Genomic DNA, 17,330 nt, shown 5'->3' with positions numbered 1-17,330 from the left:
ATTCCTGCATTTATACGTGAAAGCAGAGTTAATCTGCTTGTTCTTAATTAATTATTATTTTTTTTTTGATTGGCTTCAAAAATTTTATTTAACGTTCATTTTTTCCACATAGGGACTATTTCAGCCCCCCCATAATAATTAATGAATATACAATGCAACGCACCCTTCCCCTCTCCTGCATGCAGGCTTGAGTCCCGTGTATACGGAATGACAGCCAATTTTCTTCCCCTTCAATATTTTCTTCATGGCACTTTCTTTGACCAGCATCTTCTAGAGAAGAGTTCCTTTGCAAATATGTGGAACGAATATTTATATTCATAGTTATAATTATCATGTTATAGCTTATGGGAAAAGAATTTTAATAATTGATTTCAACCCTTGAAGAATAAAAATTCAGGTCGTTTCGTTGCAAAACACGGGATATTAAAAAAAGTCGACTGGATCAAATTCCTGAAAATGTGAGGGATGTCCCGGGAAGTGTAGGTTATGTGTCGCGTGCCTATACGTCCTGCAGTTCTTGGGACATTCCAGTATTTTCCCCTAATTGCGGCGGTTCTGATTTTTTTTGGTTTTACAAATATTTCCAGAGAACGAAGGTTTTTAACAGCTAGCTGATGCGAAGATGAATTTAGGAAAGAAAGAAAATTTAAAACTGCCCTTGCGGCAGGCCCGTCATTTAAGGGGGGGGGGGGCTGGATGGGCCGTTGCCCCCCCCCCGGCTTTTGAAAATACACTAAACATGGTATATATATATATATATACAAATACAAATATATACATACATTGAGTACATGTGCTTTGCCCCCCCCCCCCGAAGAAAGTTTGCTGCCTTGCGGGGAATTGACCCACGTCCTCTGTGGATTTTCAGCGAAGCCTACTTGAATTTTCATTCTTCTTTGAAATTAAAGGTTGAAATTATTTTTTCTCATAGATTATATTACGATAATTACAACTATAAACAAGAATATTCCTTAGAAAAGAAATAAGGAATTATATTTCTTCTCACCTTACATATATTTGGCATGTCTCATGTTGAACATTTCATTTCATGGAATTCATTTTATTCCACCGCAATTTGCAGTAATGCTTCGTTTCTCATCATTGGCGTTTTTCTGCGATGTCTGCAATATTAAGGCTGGGATTACACTAAAATAGTTTGACAAAAGATCTTTTACAAAACCTAACCAAATTTAACCAACAAGTGCATATAACCAATAAGCTTAATAAAATGTAACCAATAAGCGCATTGGTTACATTCGAGCGAATGTAGCCAATGCACTCATTGATTTTTTCGAGTTTTATAGAACTTTTATAAAACTTTTATAATGTAACACCAACCAATCGTGACTCTGCTTATATTCGGAGCCATTTTTGGCGCTGTCCCGTATTTGAAATTCCGATTCCCCGTGTTTTTCTCCAAGAAATATGGTTAGTCGAGTCATATGGAAAAAATATGATCAGTAACTACGATCCCTGGTTGAGGACGGAGGTCTTATAAATACGGGACGTATAGTCATTCGCAGTGAAACCTGACTGTATCCCAAATCCTATGATATCGATACAAAAACAAAAATAATAATAATAGACACCTCTACCGTAAACATGGCTGCACCCACGAAGTTGTTTTCATATGGTGACGTCTGCATGTGATCGGCTGGAATGAAATCTCGAATTTTCTGAAGCGTCAGTTTTTAGAAAATCATAGGTGGAGACACACGCAGTATTATTGTCAATCCTTTATTTTTGTCTAACGTTAGATCAGCATGCTAATATATTCCTAGAGTCATATAATAATGCGCGAGGGTATCAACCCGAAAGAGATGTTCATTACTCGTGCTCTCGAAAAAATATTAAATGATCGCGAAATCAAGCGTTCTCAACATGCACAATTACGAAAAGCTTGTGAGGTTGCACTTGGTAAGTTGTTCAAAATTACTTTCTATTTTTTGTAGACTTAAAAGTCCACGATTGTCATGTATCAAATCTTCGAAAATGAAGCCGGTTCTTCTCAGTTTATTGAGACCATATTTCCGTGGTTTCGAATAGAATATCGTCATGTATCCAAATGGAATAGTTTTGATTTTTATTTAAATTTCATTTTTGCCTCCCCACCCAGTACTTTTGTATATGTGAGTAAAATATCTGAGTACTGATCGAAAATGTCATGTGCAAGATTCATATCCCACTTGAGAATTTGTGAATACAATGATATCTTGGCTAACGATTGCTTAGATTTTTTGGTTAACAAAAATTTTTTTCCAGATTTTCTGCCTCAGCTAACCAATGTGGATTCGGCTAATGAACATTTCTGTTCATATGGATGCAGGTGCAAATATAAAACAGCCATCTTATGAGCTAAATTTTCATGCCGATCATCACACTCATAAGAATTACTGTCCCTCGAACCTGATTAGTTCTTGTCCATCTTGGAATCTTTTTCCAGATATACCTACACCTCTCTTTGTGAAAATGTTTGAACTCTTTCATGTAAAATGAAAGAGCCAGCTAATAGATACTGCATTTTAAAAAGGGAACCTATGTATTCCCTTTCAGTTCAAGACTGTGAGCATCGAACTGAACAGTGGACATTCTAGGAGTTCATCTTTTCTATCTGCATGTGTCAGGTCCAGAAATGAGCTGACGAAATCACAAATGGGTGGGGACACCTACAAACTCAATTGGGTTGTGCCAACACCAGTCCCTTTAGGAGACTAAAGCTGATGTTGGTTGTGTAAATTAGTATGAAATGAAAAAGATTTGCAGTAGCTCTCCCCTTCCTGCGGATTCTCACTTATCTAAATTTGAAACTGTCTATTTGATCAATTTTTGGCTTTTTATAGTGTTCCTTGGTATTTTAAAAAACTTGAAAGAACCTGGAACGAATCAATTAATTTTTTATAGAAACCTATCGGAAAAATCATGTTTTGGATTACGAAGATTTCGGCTGACGAATATGATTCCTGAACCAATCATCTTTGTTAACCGAGGTATAACTGACGAGGTATAACAAGGTATCACTTGATTTCACTGTACAGTGAAATCAATTAGCTGCTATAGTATTATCCCTTGTGGCAATGTGTTAAAGATTTTAGAACAGCTGGAACAGCTGTTCTAAAGCTGTTCAGGGCATTTTGCCTGTTGTGGCGTTGTATTTGTATAGTGTAATCTGCAGTTGGCAACTTCTTTCTTTCCGCCACAAACATATCCCACACAATAATAGAAACAAAAAAGCACAATAATAATAAAAATCACTTTCTAGACTAAACATCAAAACAAATAGGATATTGAGATTAGAAATGAAACATTTTAGACTAAATAAGGGATCCAGATTAAAAATAAAAGCATAAATGAACAACAATAACATATCGAGATTAAAAATAAAACATAAATCAACAATAGTAACATGATTTCGGAATGAAATGAATACTGGAGAGTAAAATATAAAAATCTTTATATCTTTTAATACAATTGCCCCTCCTGATGGGGAAAAAAATCTTCCCTATAATAATAATAATAAAAACCCACTCTTTTAATAAAAAACAGTTCTTCCTCTTGTATAAAATAATTTGTTTTGTAATTTAATGAGAAACTTCTGTGAATTTCTTTTCATGCTGGAGGAAAATGTAAGGAAATGTGCTATCTAGATATATTTGTGTTAAGGTGTGGGTGGCTGCCAACTTCTTACTGTTCAAAGGCCAACATAATGGTCAGCTGACGCATCACGGGCTGCAACAGTAAAATGACCCAGAAAACTCATGTATTTGTGTCTAAGTAATGTGGTGAAATATGGGCTATTCAGTCATTAAAATTTTACCCTGGACTCTACTTCTTCATAAACTGATATATTTTCATTATTTATCTGGTTCCCAGCTAGTAGCTGCTATGCATCAAAAATGACTGTTTCTTTCACAAATTAGTCCATCCAATTGCATCCATAGTTTGAATTTTACAAGCAAAAGACTTCCTCAACATTTATTTGCAATTATTATTTTTCCTTACTCCTGCCTTGGCAACCGTCAGGACCACACATGATTTCAATAGATGCTCAAGGAATTGATTCACACACCAATAGACTTCAAGGGGAATTTTATTATCGGAATGGAAAGCATGCCAGTCTTGCATATAGTATTGACCATCCAGAATGGATAAACATGTGATTGTACCATAATAAAATTGACTTGCTGGTGAAAAAATGTTGTTTGATTATCCTTTTATGGGTGCCAAGATCTCGGGTCGCTATCCTAGTACAACCCAAGGCATAACAAAGGGAAATAAAAACCTTTTTTTTACTACTCACCTGTTTTTCTTTTTTTCATTTATCCTCCATGGCATAGCTATAATCCAAGAAAGTTAGACAAAAGATAGACACAAGCAAATAATTTTTTCCTTACTGTGAGCTGTTTTCCTCTGAGATTTTTTCTTTTTCAAATTAAACCATACCTTCTTTTCTCATGCAGCAATTACTTTTTCTGATTATAATTATATAACTTTGTAATCAATTTTTAGTATGGGGTTGGTAAACGGGTCGTTTTACGGTTTTTATGGATTGAGTAAGATTTTTTTTTTCTCTCTCATAGATTGGCAGGTCTGCATATGATTTTGTCAGTAATCATAGATACATTTAACCAGGGCTTGACTAATCAAAAATAAATATTAAGCACCAGCCAAATGTTTTAAGAGCCAAGCATATTTTACTCCAAAGAAAACAGTCCAAATTAATTTTTTCCAGGACTCAGTGAATTCTATGTCGCTGATAAAAATTCCAAATTTTTTGTTATCCTCAGACTCTATTTTAGTAATGACCTGTAGAAAATCTTAGGTACAGATATAAATTTTTTCAGGCATGGCAACTTGGCTGCTCAGATTAGTGAAGCCCTGCACTTAGTTCTCAATAATTAAATTCATTAGTTTTCATATGTATGGCTTTCATATATATTTTTTCTTTTTATATTTCAGAAGAAATCAGGAGTGAGACAACATGGCAAGTACCTGTTATGTAACTTTGAATAAGATTTTTTTTTGGAAAATTTATTGCAGTTTTTATTGCTGGTAGGACCAATATATCTGCAGTTATAGTTTACCACTGTTTGGAAAATAATGTGCATGTCTAAAACACATACTTAAGTGGAGATAGACGAAGGTCTGGAGGGGGATGCACGATGATGATAATGTTGATGTGGAGATATCAAGGCTGGACAAATTCCAGGTATCAGGTTGCCACAGAAACTAAAAAATTGGGATTGGCACTTAAAATATTTTATATGTGGTTACCAAAGCTGGTTAAAGAGTAAGCGTTCCCACAATGCATTTGAAGGTGGGCGCAAAGAAAACTAGCGCCATCTGCAGTGTGAGGGGAAAAACAAGTTTGAGCTCTCTCTTTGGCTTAGCCATGCCCATGTCTATTTTGATTGACACTCCACTTTCAAGGCTAGCTCCTCCACTACGGTACATATCATGTCTTAAAGCCAGCTCTGATCTGAACCGTTTACCGGCCAAAATTCAAACTAACATACTGTCATTCGGAAAGCGAAAGAAATGAGCCCCTTCAGTTCTTGAACTTCTTTCACAACCTCGCTATAGCGATTCTGAATATAACAATAAATCCTTCTAGGATAGGGTCAGGTGGGGTAAAATGGTCATACTGAACTGAACATAAAATGGCATAACTTCAGAATTTCAATTGATATTGCTACCAAATTTCTGTTTTAACTTTCACTTACAAGCAACAAAGTTTTTCACTTAAAATTTTATGCCAAGCAACATTTTAGTGGCAATAAACAGTTTTTTTTATTGTTCAAGCTCTGGTTCCATTCTTTGAGTGCCTGAATAACTTCTCTTTACAATTTTAGTTTATCAAACTTTTTATAGATTGGCTGTGCAGGGCACTCCAGTAGTGTCTCAAGAACATTATTTCATTCATTGGTAAGTTGTAATCATTATATTTCATATTTTATAGTAATTTAAACAACGTGGGGTAAAGTGGTCATAGCATTAGGATTAACCAACACTTAGTTGTTAGGAGCTATTTTGCCTAACATATAATTGAACTTTTAAGAATTTTTTTTACTTGATAGTGTTTTTTACTTAATTTACTTTTTACAGTTCATTTTTTTCTTTTCCAGAGCAAACGTGTGCTTGGAAAGTAGGTGTTTGATCCTATATGTCAAAAGAATATACAACAGTACTCTGACATCCTTCCATTAGTATTGCTAGCTGTTAGAAAGAGCATCAGAGTATCATGTGAGCTGCAAGAACACGAGTTGAAGATTCCATATCACTCTTAAAGAAGATGGATCATTAACAAGTCAAGAAAAAAGGATTGTAGAAGAAAATCATGGTTGACATGCAAAGGAGACTGAGCAAGAGATTTCAAGCCTTTCAATACCAATGTGAACAACCCTCACCCTTTTGTAGATGTTGAACTTTCACAATTCACGACCAAGTAAAATAAAGATACAGAATCAACTTCATGAATGGCTGACTTGAACATAGAAGGTGAAGAAGTGTCAAGATTGTGTCTGATGAAAGACTTGAAACGAGCCATATACTGACTACCTTGCGTTAATTTACCCTCGTTAATGTCAGCTGTAAACGAAAGGGTAATACAAAATGAAAACATGTTCAGAATGGCACAGGAGAAACCTTAATTAAGGGAAATAGTTGAACTTTGACTGCCACAAAATAGAAATATGCGAAAATTTCATTAAACTCCCATAGCCAAAGAAAACATTTCCTGAAGATCTGAGGAACTATTCAAACTTTATGAAAGATGTCAGAAGGCTGTGTGTGTGGGGTGCTGGTTTATTATGAAGAGAACAAAAACCAATTATGCAAATTATAAGTGACAAGTGATTAATAAGGATTTATTATCTGTTGAATATCTTGAAAAAGCCTAAATAATGAATTTGTTTATCATTCCAGAAAATGAGGACATAAATGAAATAAGGGATCAGTTGTATTTGAAGATCCTAAATGAAGCCAAGTTTTAACCATAGAGTACATTAAAAGTTATAAATTTAAAAGTAGAAAGTGATTGTTTGATAAACGTGTTAAATAAAATTTCAATGCCCACTGATTATTTTCTTAAAATTTCATTATTATTTGGTATGACCATTTTACCCCACAGGGTAAAGTGGTCATAAAAGTGAGGTCAAAAAGTTGCTGGAAAAAAAACTTACACTCAAAAAATATTTTTGAAAAATGTGCTGATCTTCTAAGAATGTAATGTAAAATATCAGCCAAAAGATATCTTATTTTTGAAAAATTCATATGGTTATACCTCTTCAAAGATGAAAACACCTCTTTTTATGACCATTTTACCCCACCTGACCCTATCTCTTCAAATCTTGTTTGGAAATGTCAATATTCTAATGTGAAACTGCTGCCTCCCGATATAACGATAATCCCTCTACAACAATATTTTTTTCTTGGTCCACTGAGTATCGTTATATCAAGGTTTCACTGCACTTTTTTGAAAGTATGGTGTTATTTTATTGGGCTTTATTTCAGATATTTTTAAGAAATTCTTGATAAATTTCTCTCGGTTGTATTTGTATCCTCAAAAAATCATTTCAGTCTACCAAATTAATGTTATCGAGCATAAGCAGTTCATAACAATACAAAAAATGACAAATAAATTGAAGCATAATTTTTTTTAAATGTTTTACAACTCTATTACATGTATTCTTACCCATGTAAAATATTCCATTTTTTCCAAAACCCTAAACCTCTTTTAAAGGTTTTTCCCCTAGTGTGTTGAAGTCAAATTTATACTATCAAATTTAAATCAGATGTTCTTAACCTTTTTAGCAGTGACTTAAGAACATCAACTTTGTGCTCCCCAGATCTATTTCCAATTTTAAAAATATGCGTATTGAATAAATTTCTAAATAAAATGTTTTTTTCCAAAATTTCTGTAGCCAGTGGTAGGCATCTTAACGGGTGAATGAACGAAAAAGAACGAAAAAAGGGGCCATAGGAGTGTGTAGAATGAATTAATTGGAGACATAAACTCATATGGAAATAAGTACCTTGGACTTTGCAAATTGTTTTCAGACGGATTATCGACAAAAATCGAAGTATCACTGTAGTGTTAATTACATTAATAAACATTTAATTACTAGAAGTTTGAATGATTTTTCAGAAATATAATTGTCTTTAATGTACATGCTATTTAATCCAAAACCTGGTTTAAACAATAAAAACCCCCAAATTTTTTATATTTTTTTTACCAACCCTGTTCCGAGCACAGATCTGGATTGGACTTCAACCATGAATCTCATTGTCACTATTGTTGAGCCAATAACAGTTGGTTCACAAAATTCATCAGCTTGTTTTTAGCACAACTCCACTATCTGTTGATAGGACCAGCATCAGGTATAATAATAATCACAAAATTACCAAAGTATCAATGATGTTTGATGGCATGGCCGAATTCTTGATCCAATCCACTTTCCATTTTCAAACAAAGCCTTCAGTTGCGGAAACAACAACAACAAAATATATATATATATACATATAGAGACCAATGAATCGGAACACTTCTCTGGATGGAGGTGCACATAAAGTTCTCAACTTTTTGATTCCAGAGGTCAAAAACTTCTATGTAAATGACAATTCAATTATCCATCAAGATTTTAACTATGTCCAAGAAGCTATATCGATGCTGCAGCAATTCACATTATATTAGTATTATCAAAAGAAAATCTATTGGTTTTCATGTTATATTTTGGTTCTTAAAGGGTAGGTTTTGGGTAAATTTGTGATGGTTAAGGACAGTTTTTGACAAATTTGGGTTTTGATAGTTTTTCCACTTTGCAAATAATTTACTTAAAGTGTACTGCTTTCATCAAATTATAATATTGTATTCTGGTGATTATTTCTGGAGTACAGTTATCACACGAAACTTTCTATTTTCTACTACAAATTCAAATTCATACCAGTTTTTTTAACACAAAAATATGTACAGAAAATTGAAATTTTTTTCTAATGTTTATAATAAAAGAAGGAAAACATCTTTGATGGACCCGTTTCTCACATTGGTAGCATTTATAGTGTTTTTTTGCACATTGCACACTTGTCCTTGCATCGCAGACACAATGTAATGGTCATTAGATCACCTGGTTCCTTTTTTCAGTAGACAACTTGGACCTGGGTGAATGGTTGACCTATCCTTCATTTGTAGAAGGTTCATTGTCACTTCTCTTTCAAATTCCAAGTACGAAATACGATCTGCTTCTTGCAACTCCGAGTGAATTATCCAACATACTATAATGGTCATATATGTTCTATAATGGTCATATAGCAAATCTTTTTCCAATGGAATCCACAGTTGTGGTTTTGATTGGGTTCTTGAAAGATTTTTTTCATCTTATGCAATAGTGTTTTTTTTCAGATCGCTCAAAACCTTCCTGTCTATTCTTGAAATTTTCACATGAGTGTTGCACTTACGTTTTTCTCCTGTTCCCTGCCCCACATCTTTTGAAGAACATGCTTCTTTTGAAGAGTATGAATTTTCACAATTTGCAAAAACCATTGCCGATGGCAACTGTTAAACGTAAATGATGATTTTTAACATTGTTAAGACATGGCTTAAGCTCACAGCACGAACTATTTACGTAAATGTTGCGTTGGTAGAGCATTATTATTTGTGTACTGCATAGGTATACAGATAATGTGAAAAATAATTTGATAAACAAAAATAAAAGTTTTCAATGCAGTGCTTTTTCACTTTACTAATTGTAAATAGTACATGTACTCAAGGCTGGAACTAGAGGGGAGTGGGCAGAGAGGGCGATTTTCCCTGGCGAAAAAATTTAGGGGGTGGCAAGTTTTAGGGGGAAACTAAGAACACCATTATATAAAATTATAGAATTTTAAATTGGTGGGGGCGGCAAAAATCCTAGTTACGGCCCTGCATGTATTTGACTACATAAAATCAACGATAGATGGAGTGGTATATTTTTGGAAATCTGCACCCCCCAAATACCCGACCACAAGCCACCACTGCTATATACGATAAAAAACAGGAAATATTTGAATTAATTTTTATCTGGTATTTTTGTAAAAGCTATGTGCTATATTAGCCTTTAAACAGTTGAGTAGGTTTTCTATCTATTATCAATGGGTGCAACGTAAGGGGCATAGGAAAAAGTGTCATTGAGAAATCAACTTTGCAAAATATCTAGGCTTGTCGATGCTTAAATAAGAGGCATTTAAGGAGGTGAAATATCTTGCCAATGTCACATAAAGGATTAATATAGTGTGTTACATCTCTAACTTTGGAGCATTAAGCTTTAAGTTTTCCAACCCATCAAATCAATTTGCATCAGTGTTGTGCCAAAAAGTGTGTTAAAGTGCTTCCACCATTGTGGTTAAAATTTACCTGCATAAGTAATAGTTATTTACGGTTATGATGAATCTCAATTGTGTATGTTGAGACACTTGATGGTAATATATATATATATATGTATTTTGTTTTTTTCTCTCTCTTATATTAAACACACTATATTATCTAATATGTTTTCAGCAATTTCTGTATCAATAGTGTATTAATTAAAGTTACATTTACCTTGGCATTCAATTCCAATTATTAAAATTTAAAAATTTCTGTTCATCTTTGAAAATGTCTAAAGATATTCCCATGCAGATTTTTGATATTTAGTTAAGTAGGCTTTTAGGAGTTCATTTTTTAGTTTGATGTCTCTCTTTTCCAAATGGAATGTTTTTTTTTCCTTCTTTTCATCTGTTTATATTTCAATGGAAAATGACATTTATCTATTTAAAAATATATTTCAGTGAAGATGAAGTAGGCTCATCTGCCGTACCTCTACCCAAAGACAAATATGATAATTTAGAAGCTGAAAAATATTTTTTGGTGTTTGACATGGCTTGTCAGTCAAAGTGTCCACGTATAGTCACAAATGCACTTGATTGTTTACAGGTGAGTGTGCCCTATAGTTTGATAGCCTCTCTGATATAGTTCCCATATATAGATGCACTTTCTACATATTTTCTCAAAAAGAGCAGTTATGGCAGGATTTTTATGATCAGTAAGTTTTATATTAATACGTGGGTACCTAAATTTATAAAATTTACGGAGGCAATTGGTGATTATGCATTACCACTATGCTTTACAGATTCAACTCATTTACTGTAACATACATTTAATTCTATATTTCTTCAGCTTCAAAAAACCTCATTTCAAATATACGAAGACACATATCCGAAATTTCTCTTATTCGAAATGGATTTGCTGTTGCCCCCCTTTGTTTTGGATATGTGAGGTACACTACTTTATTTCCATGGAAGTTGCAATTAACCTACCCTATTCTGCTGCGTATAGTCCGTAGATTATACGTTAAATAAAATTACATTGAAATAAAAACAATACTTATATATACAAGAAGACACCAGTATCGATTGGTAAGGGACAATTCTAGGTTATAGTGTGTCGCAGGGAATCTTTCTCTAATAGGTTTGTTAATAAATAAAATAGCTTACCCTCGGAGGTAGTAAATTCTAACACAATTGACACGTTTAAAAAGAAATACGATAAATATGTTGGGGTAAACCAACTTTGAATAAGACAACCAGAAATATTTTTATGGGAATTGTATAATATTTTATCATGTATATAATAATATATATTGTTTATAATTTTTGTGATTGCATTTTTAATTGGGTTGCTATATTTTAGTAATGTATGACATCCATACTTGTTATGGACATCTTTTTCTCAGCCACCTTGTTGGGCATTTTGCCTGTTGTGGCCTTGTATTTGTATTTATTCTTCGGTATGTTTCAATTCAAAATAAAAGCTTTGCTTGGGAACAGGTGATAAACTTTAAAAAACAGCAGTAACATAGATAGTATAAACTTAAACTAAAAAAAATCTTAAATGAAAAAATGAATAAAAATGCAGTGAATATATATATATATATAAGTGTATTTGAAGTTGTGCATAATTTCTCCAAATAGAAGCTGATTGCGTATGGTCATCTCACTGGAAATATTTTGGATCCAACCAATTCTTCACAGTTCCTCATCGATAGACTTGTTGAAACAGTTTGCAGTTGTTTTAATGGCCCAACAACTGATGATGGTGTTCAGTTACAGATAATTAAGGTATTTAGAAAATTAGAATCCTTTGCCTGTGTGTGATACACAATATAAAAGAATCAATGCTGCGTATATCTTCTAAAGACGACACCTATAGTTCCCAAAGCCGAATGTTTTGCATTGTTTTGTGAGCCCTAGGCTGATTGGAAATGTTCTGTGGTAAAAATCCCCATAATAGTGTTTTTTGCACTTTTTATTAAAATTCTTCCAGATTGTTCTGCAGTAGTGTTAATTGTTCGAGCGCGGTAGCCCAGGTCAATAAGGGGTCTAGGTCAATTTATCGCGCTCAACTTGTCACTGGACAATTTTGTCGCAGCGGCAATTCGTCGTGCTACAAATTAGTCGCGGTACAAATTTTTTGCAGGTTAATTTCGTCGTGGTACAAATTTGTCGCAGGTTCATTTCGTCGCGGTACAAATTTGTCGCAGACTCATTCCGTCGCTGTATAAATATTTTGCAGACTCATTTCGTCGCTGTATAAATATTTTGCAGACTCATTTCGTCGTGGTACAAATTTTTCACAGACTCATTTCGTCGCTGTATCGTCAATTTATCGCGAAAAATCTGAATTGCTTTTAAATTCATATGTTTGTTGTGATCTTATAAATAGAGTAGTTGCTTTAGGCATAAAAAATGGAACTAATTTTTTTTCTCATTTATTGGAAATGTTCCCCCTTCCCATCTCTGTTTTAATTTTTAACAAATGAAGGAAAGTATTCATTGAAGTCATCGAGGGACATTGGAACGAACATCAAGATAATAAATTGGGATCCAATAAATTCTTAAAATTTAATTTTCACCATATAAGCCACATTTCTGTCAGGATTTACATTTCTCGCAGTGAGGGGCATTGGGGAGCTCACCCAAATAATAAATTGGGATCAAATAAATTTTGAAAATTTAGTTTCCATCGTATAGGTCGCGATTCCCGCTTTCTGTAGGGATTTCCATTTCTTGCAGCTGTAACATCCCTTAATGGGGATACGTGCCTGTTTCGAATTATCCAGTTAAAGGCAGGAAACACAAACAAACAAGTTGTTTTGTATTACCTCAAGAGGCTTTATTACATTAACGGTTATTTTACATTAAGTTAGACTTCGTTCATTAAAACAATTTTTTTTGCGTTAAAGTCAATTATTCGAACATCATTTTTACTTATAAAAAAGCGTGGATCTTACAGCAGAAGTCCATGTCCATTTAGCCGGACATCACCTTTCTTCTCGCAGACCAAGAGACGCAAGCGCACCAGATACAGTAACGATGTAGATCTGTTCACATCGTTGGAACCAACCGAAGAACAGTGTCCCAAGTTTCAGAACAAGTCGTCAGCAACCAGCTTCCGGATAGACCTCCCAGCAATCATCAATGACAGTTCATCGGAGGCCAGCCAGTTGAACGTCGAAGATAGAGGTACTGGACGTTTCTATAGCGTTAGACCAGAAGTTTCGTCACGAAACAGACCATTCAAGGTTTCATCTGCCAGAGGGCAACTAGTCACGGGTTGAACTGCAAGACTCATTAATTGGTTATTTAGCTTTTATAAAAACATCTTCACCGGACCCGCCGGGAACAAGAATGGTAGTTATTTAGATCATATTGTATTAAAATTTCATGACCGATATCAAGAACAAGCTACTCAAGTAGCCAAAGCAAGAGGTGAATACTTGAATGAACGAATGAATGCGATTAGTGAGATCGAGATATGTGCTTTTATACATCGTAAACTGGTTTTAACTTTAGGACCATTCATCCACCGGTGACATGCCGTCTCTTGCTAAATATTCAACATCGCACAAAAATGACTTGCATACGATCGCATGCCAGCAACATCAACAATCGGCCTCGATCGCTGCCACGCGACCACTGCCCCTGGATACATTACACAGCGAGGGGAGTTGGGGGGGAGGCACATCGAGATAATAAATTGCGATCAATATGGTCGTCCCGGCATGATTTCTGTAATTCACTATTAAATGTATCGATGCAGAGAATATATCTTTAAGGAATTTTTTATGACAATGTATCTAAGTTTTATGTGTAACAGCTGCGAAAAGTCTTATTTTCAAATTATTTTTTTGCAATGCAATGCACATTTCAAATCACTTTGTATTATCATACTGAAATAATATTCAAACACTCCGACCATAGATGCTAGAAACTGGGGGCTGATGCCATTTGAGCCCCCCCCTCCCCCCACTCCAATAACTCATGAATATACAATGCAATGCACCATTTCACCTCCTGAGTACGGGTTTGAGTTCCTTATAAACGGAATGAATGTCAATTTTTGCCCCCCCCCCTCAATGTTTCCTTCATGTCGGCACCTTTGACTGGCCAAGGATGCCGGAAGTTTTGGAACTTGTGGGTTCTTGTCTTGATCTGGAAGTAGGAAATTTTGATTTCTGAATCATTTCTCTGGGTGTTCATACCCATTCCATAAAGTACCCTGGGCACCAACAGCATCTCTGTCTCTGACACCATTGCAAATGTTAATCGATTTGTGATTTTTTTTTTTTTCAACTGTCGAGTAAAAAAAATTAAATCGGACTTTTAATTAGCCTATTGTATGTAACTTCATGTACATGACAGTCATACGGCTCCAGTCAACAATTAGTAAAAATTCCTTCTTACAATACAAGGGAATTAACATTAACAGACAATATAAGATTATATTCAGAGGTATATTTCCTGGGTGGGGAGGAGTATGCAGGCTTTATCCCAAGATGACAAGTTCAAGTGAAAGGGCGTAACCAAAATTAAGTAATTGGGGATCAAGAACATGAGTTACAAAGGAAGAAAAAAAGGGAGGCAAGGTTTGAATAGCCCACAGGTGGGAAAACTATTAATCCGCCTCTGATTATAGCCTACATTTATTAGGATAATTTTAATTTTAAAAACGATTTGTATCGTACATATGAACACTCCACAATATCTAAACCTTTATTTATTTTCAGTGCCTTTTTTTAGTAACATTTTATTAAAACACTTATCTAATGTGAATATCGCAAAAAAAAAGCCTGATTAATAGAATAACAAGTGATGCTATTTGAAACTATCATAATTTTTTTCTTTTTTTTAACGATACGTAGGAGAAGATTTCAATCTATTGCAATTTAAATTGAATTCAAACAATTTAATTTAAAAAGTACTACATTATTTTTTGTCATCCTTATAATCTGTATCTCTATTTTATGATACAACAAAAAACTCAAATATAGAAAATTAATAATAGGCTAATTCATTCAATTGCATTAAAAGTTTTTCTAATTTCGGAACATGAATTATGGGGGAAAAACTTTTAAACACACACGCAAACCAACATATCATTTCCACGTTCAGTTATGCAATATTCCATGTTTTTGCCAACAGAAATATGTAGACCAAGCACACCAACCTTGTACCAAAAGCTTAGGCGCTTTTCAAATAGTCAAACAAGCCAGCCAAAGATATACGACTGATTATAAACATAAGATTAATGGTTATATCTATGCGACTAACCCATAGTCATTTTTCTTATTGGTGATTACATGGTCTTTGTCAGTGCTCATCCTGTGGGCAATATGAAAATTTCATCGAATCGTCATTCATAAAAAAGCACTGTACATTTCTACCCATTCTACATTCATCTTAACTAAACCCTGTAACTTCTCCAACTCCCAATCCCATCTCATCTGTAATCACCACAAAATTTGTTAATCACGACAGTACCCAATTGTCCGGGGAAAATATGTTGTAAAAATTTTGTGTTTTTTTTTTTTTTGACACAAAATAAAGTGTTCCAGACTGCCACGAAGCTGGGCTGGAAGAGATCTCGGCAACGGGATAAGTCCAGTGGCAAAGTTCTGGCATTCATTCATTCATGTACATTTCTACCCTTGATCTGCGCCCAACTCCCTTGGCTGTGAGAAATAGAAATCCCAACAAAAGCGGGAAGTGTGACTTATACGGTGAAAATTAAATATTAATTCAATTGAACTATTAATTAATTAAATATTTCAGGTTCTTATGGAGATACTGTAATGGTAAATGTTGATGACTCTCGAAGGGGGGGGGGTGGGTGGAGAGAAACTCTCGAGCCCATGGGGCAGATAGAAATTTACCGTTAAAGATAGGCTCACTGTAATTTAGGGAATATCATACAAACCAAAATTTTTCCACATGATATTGAAATTTTACCACAGCAAAAATCAATTATTTAACATTTCAAATTTTTATAACTGAATTTCAAATATAATTAAATTTTTATATGCAGTTAAATTTTTAAATGTAATTAATATTGTAATTTTAATTTCGATGGCCTTTCCGCATTGACAAAAAATAATTATTTTCAGTTAACTGCGTGTACACTTTTATTCATGTTTTTGTTTCACGTGTAAGACAAAAACCTACATACAAGCTCGCGTGGAACATGTACAGTGAAGAATCGGCGGTTCGACGAATTGATTCTGTGCTGTAATATATAAATTGACGTCACGACGAATTGACACGGGGGCAAACTTGTACAGCTACGAATTGGAGCTGCGATGAATTTGTACCGCGACGAATTGACACTGTGACAAATTTGTATCGCGACGAATTGGAGCTGCGACAAATTGAGGTGCAACGAGTTGAGCGCGACAAATTGAGTGCTATGAATTGACCGGCTACGGTCAATAAGATACTTGTCTAAAGTACCAAAGGATATTTAGAGGTGTTGTGAGTTCAATACCCGGTTCGTCCTTGTAAGAAAATTTCCTGATGTAGAGGTACAACAGGAACAGTGACATGACCACAGAAAAAGATTGCTACTGCAGGGAGTCCCACATTCAGGGGTTAGAGCACCAACCTCTCTGTGAGTATAAATAAGGCTGCTTTTCAAAATTGGCAATAAATTATAGGTCCTGGTCTAATTAGCCCTAGTGTGCAGAAAATGACCATGGGCAACAAAAATGATTAATGCTAATTGTTATGCAACGTACGTCACAGATTTTGGCATATTCTGCTTTTGAGCCCCACAGTGTGCTAAAATTCATTAGGATTCCTGGTTTTTCCTTGATATTTGTTTTCATCATTGATTCTTTTATATTGTGTTAATTACAGAATTGACCAAAAGAAATATGTGAAAAAAGCCTGTTTTTTTTTCTTTTCACCATATTTCAACAGAGTTACCCAAGTTTCCTGTTCAAGATCGAAGACCAAACATATTTGTACAGAATAGTCTCAGCAGTTTC

At 34.5% G+C, this 17,330-nt stretch overlaps 1 protein-coding gene across 3 annotated transcripts in view; it reads left to right on the top strand.

Moving 5' to 3' along the window:
- Nucleotides 1-1,581: 1,581 nt before the first annotated feature.
- Sec71 (ADP ribosylation factor guanine nucleotide exchange factor Sec71) overlaps nucleotides 1,582-17,330 on the top strand; it is a 62,320-nt gene continuing 46,571 nt past the window's right edge. For all 3 annotated transcript variants that reach the window (XM_089233726.1, XM_089233725.1, XM_089233724.1), the window contains exons 1-4: nucleotides 1,582-1,917; nucleotides 4,957-4,981; nucleotides 10,798-10,942; nucleotides 11,980-12,126. In XM_089233726.1, the coding sequence (XP_089089852.1) occupies nucleotides 1,794-1,917; nucleotides 4,957-4,981; nucleotides 10,798-10,942; nucleotides 11,980-12,126 (441 nt within the window). In that variant the 5' untranslated portion in view covers nucleotides 1,582-1,793. The remainder of the gene's footprint in view (nucleotides 1,918-4,956; nucleotides 4,982-10,797; nucleotides 10,943-11,979; nucleotides 12,127-17,330) is intronic.

This window comes from Pholcus phalangioides, unplaced genomic scaffold (genome assembly GCF_987345545.1).
Source record: "Pholcus phalangioides strain wild (caught in Gottingen) unplaced genomic scaffold, Ppha-v1.0 ptg000007l_1, whole genome shotgun sequence".
In the NCBI taxonomy this organism is placed as follows: Eukaryota; Metazoa; Arthropoda; class Arachnida; order Araneae; family Pholcidae; genus Pholcus; species Pholcus phalangioides.
The sequence above is the reverse complement of the archived record's forward strand: the minus strand, read 5'-3'. Positions and strand labels throughout refer to the sequence as shown.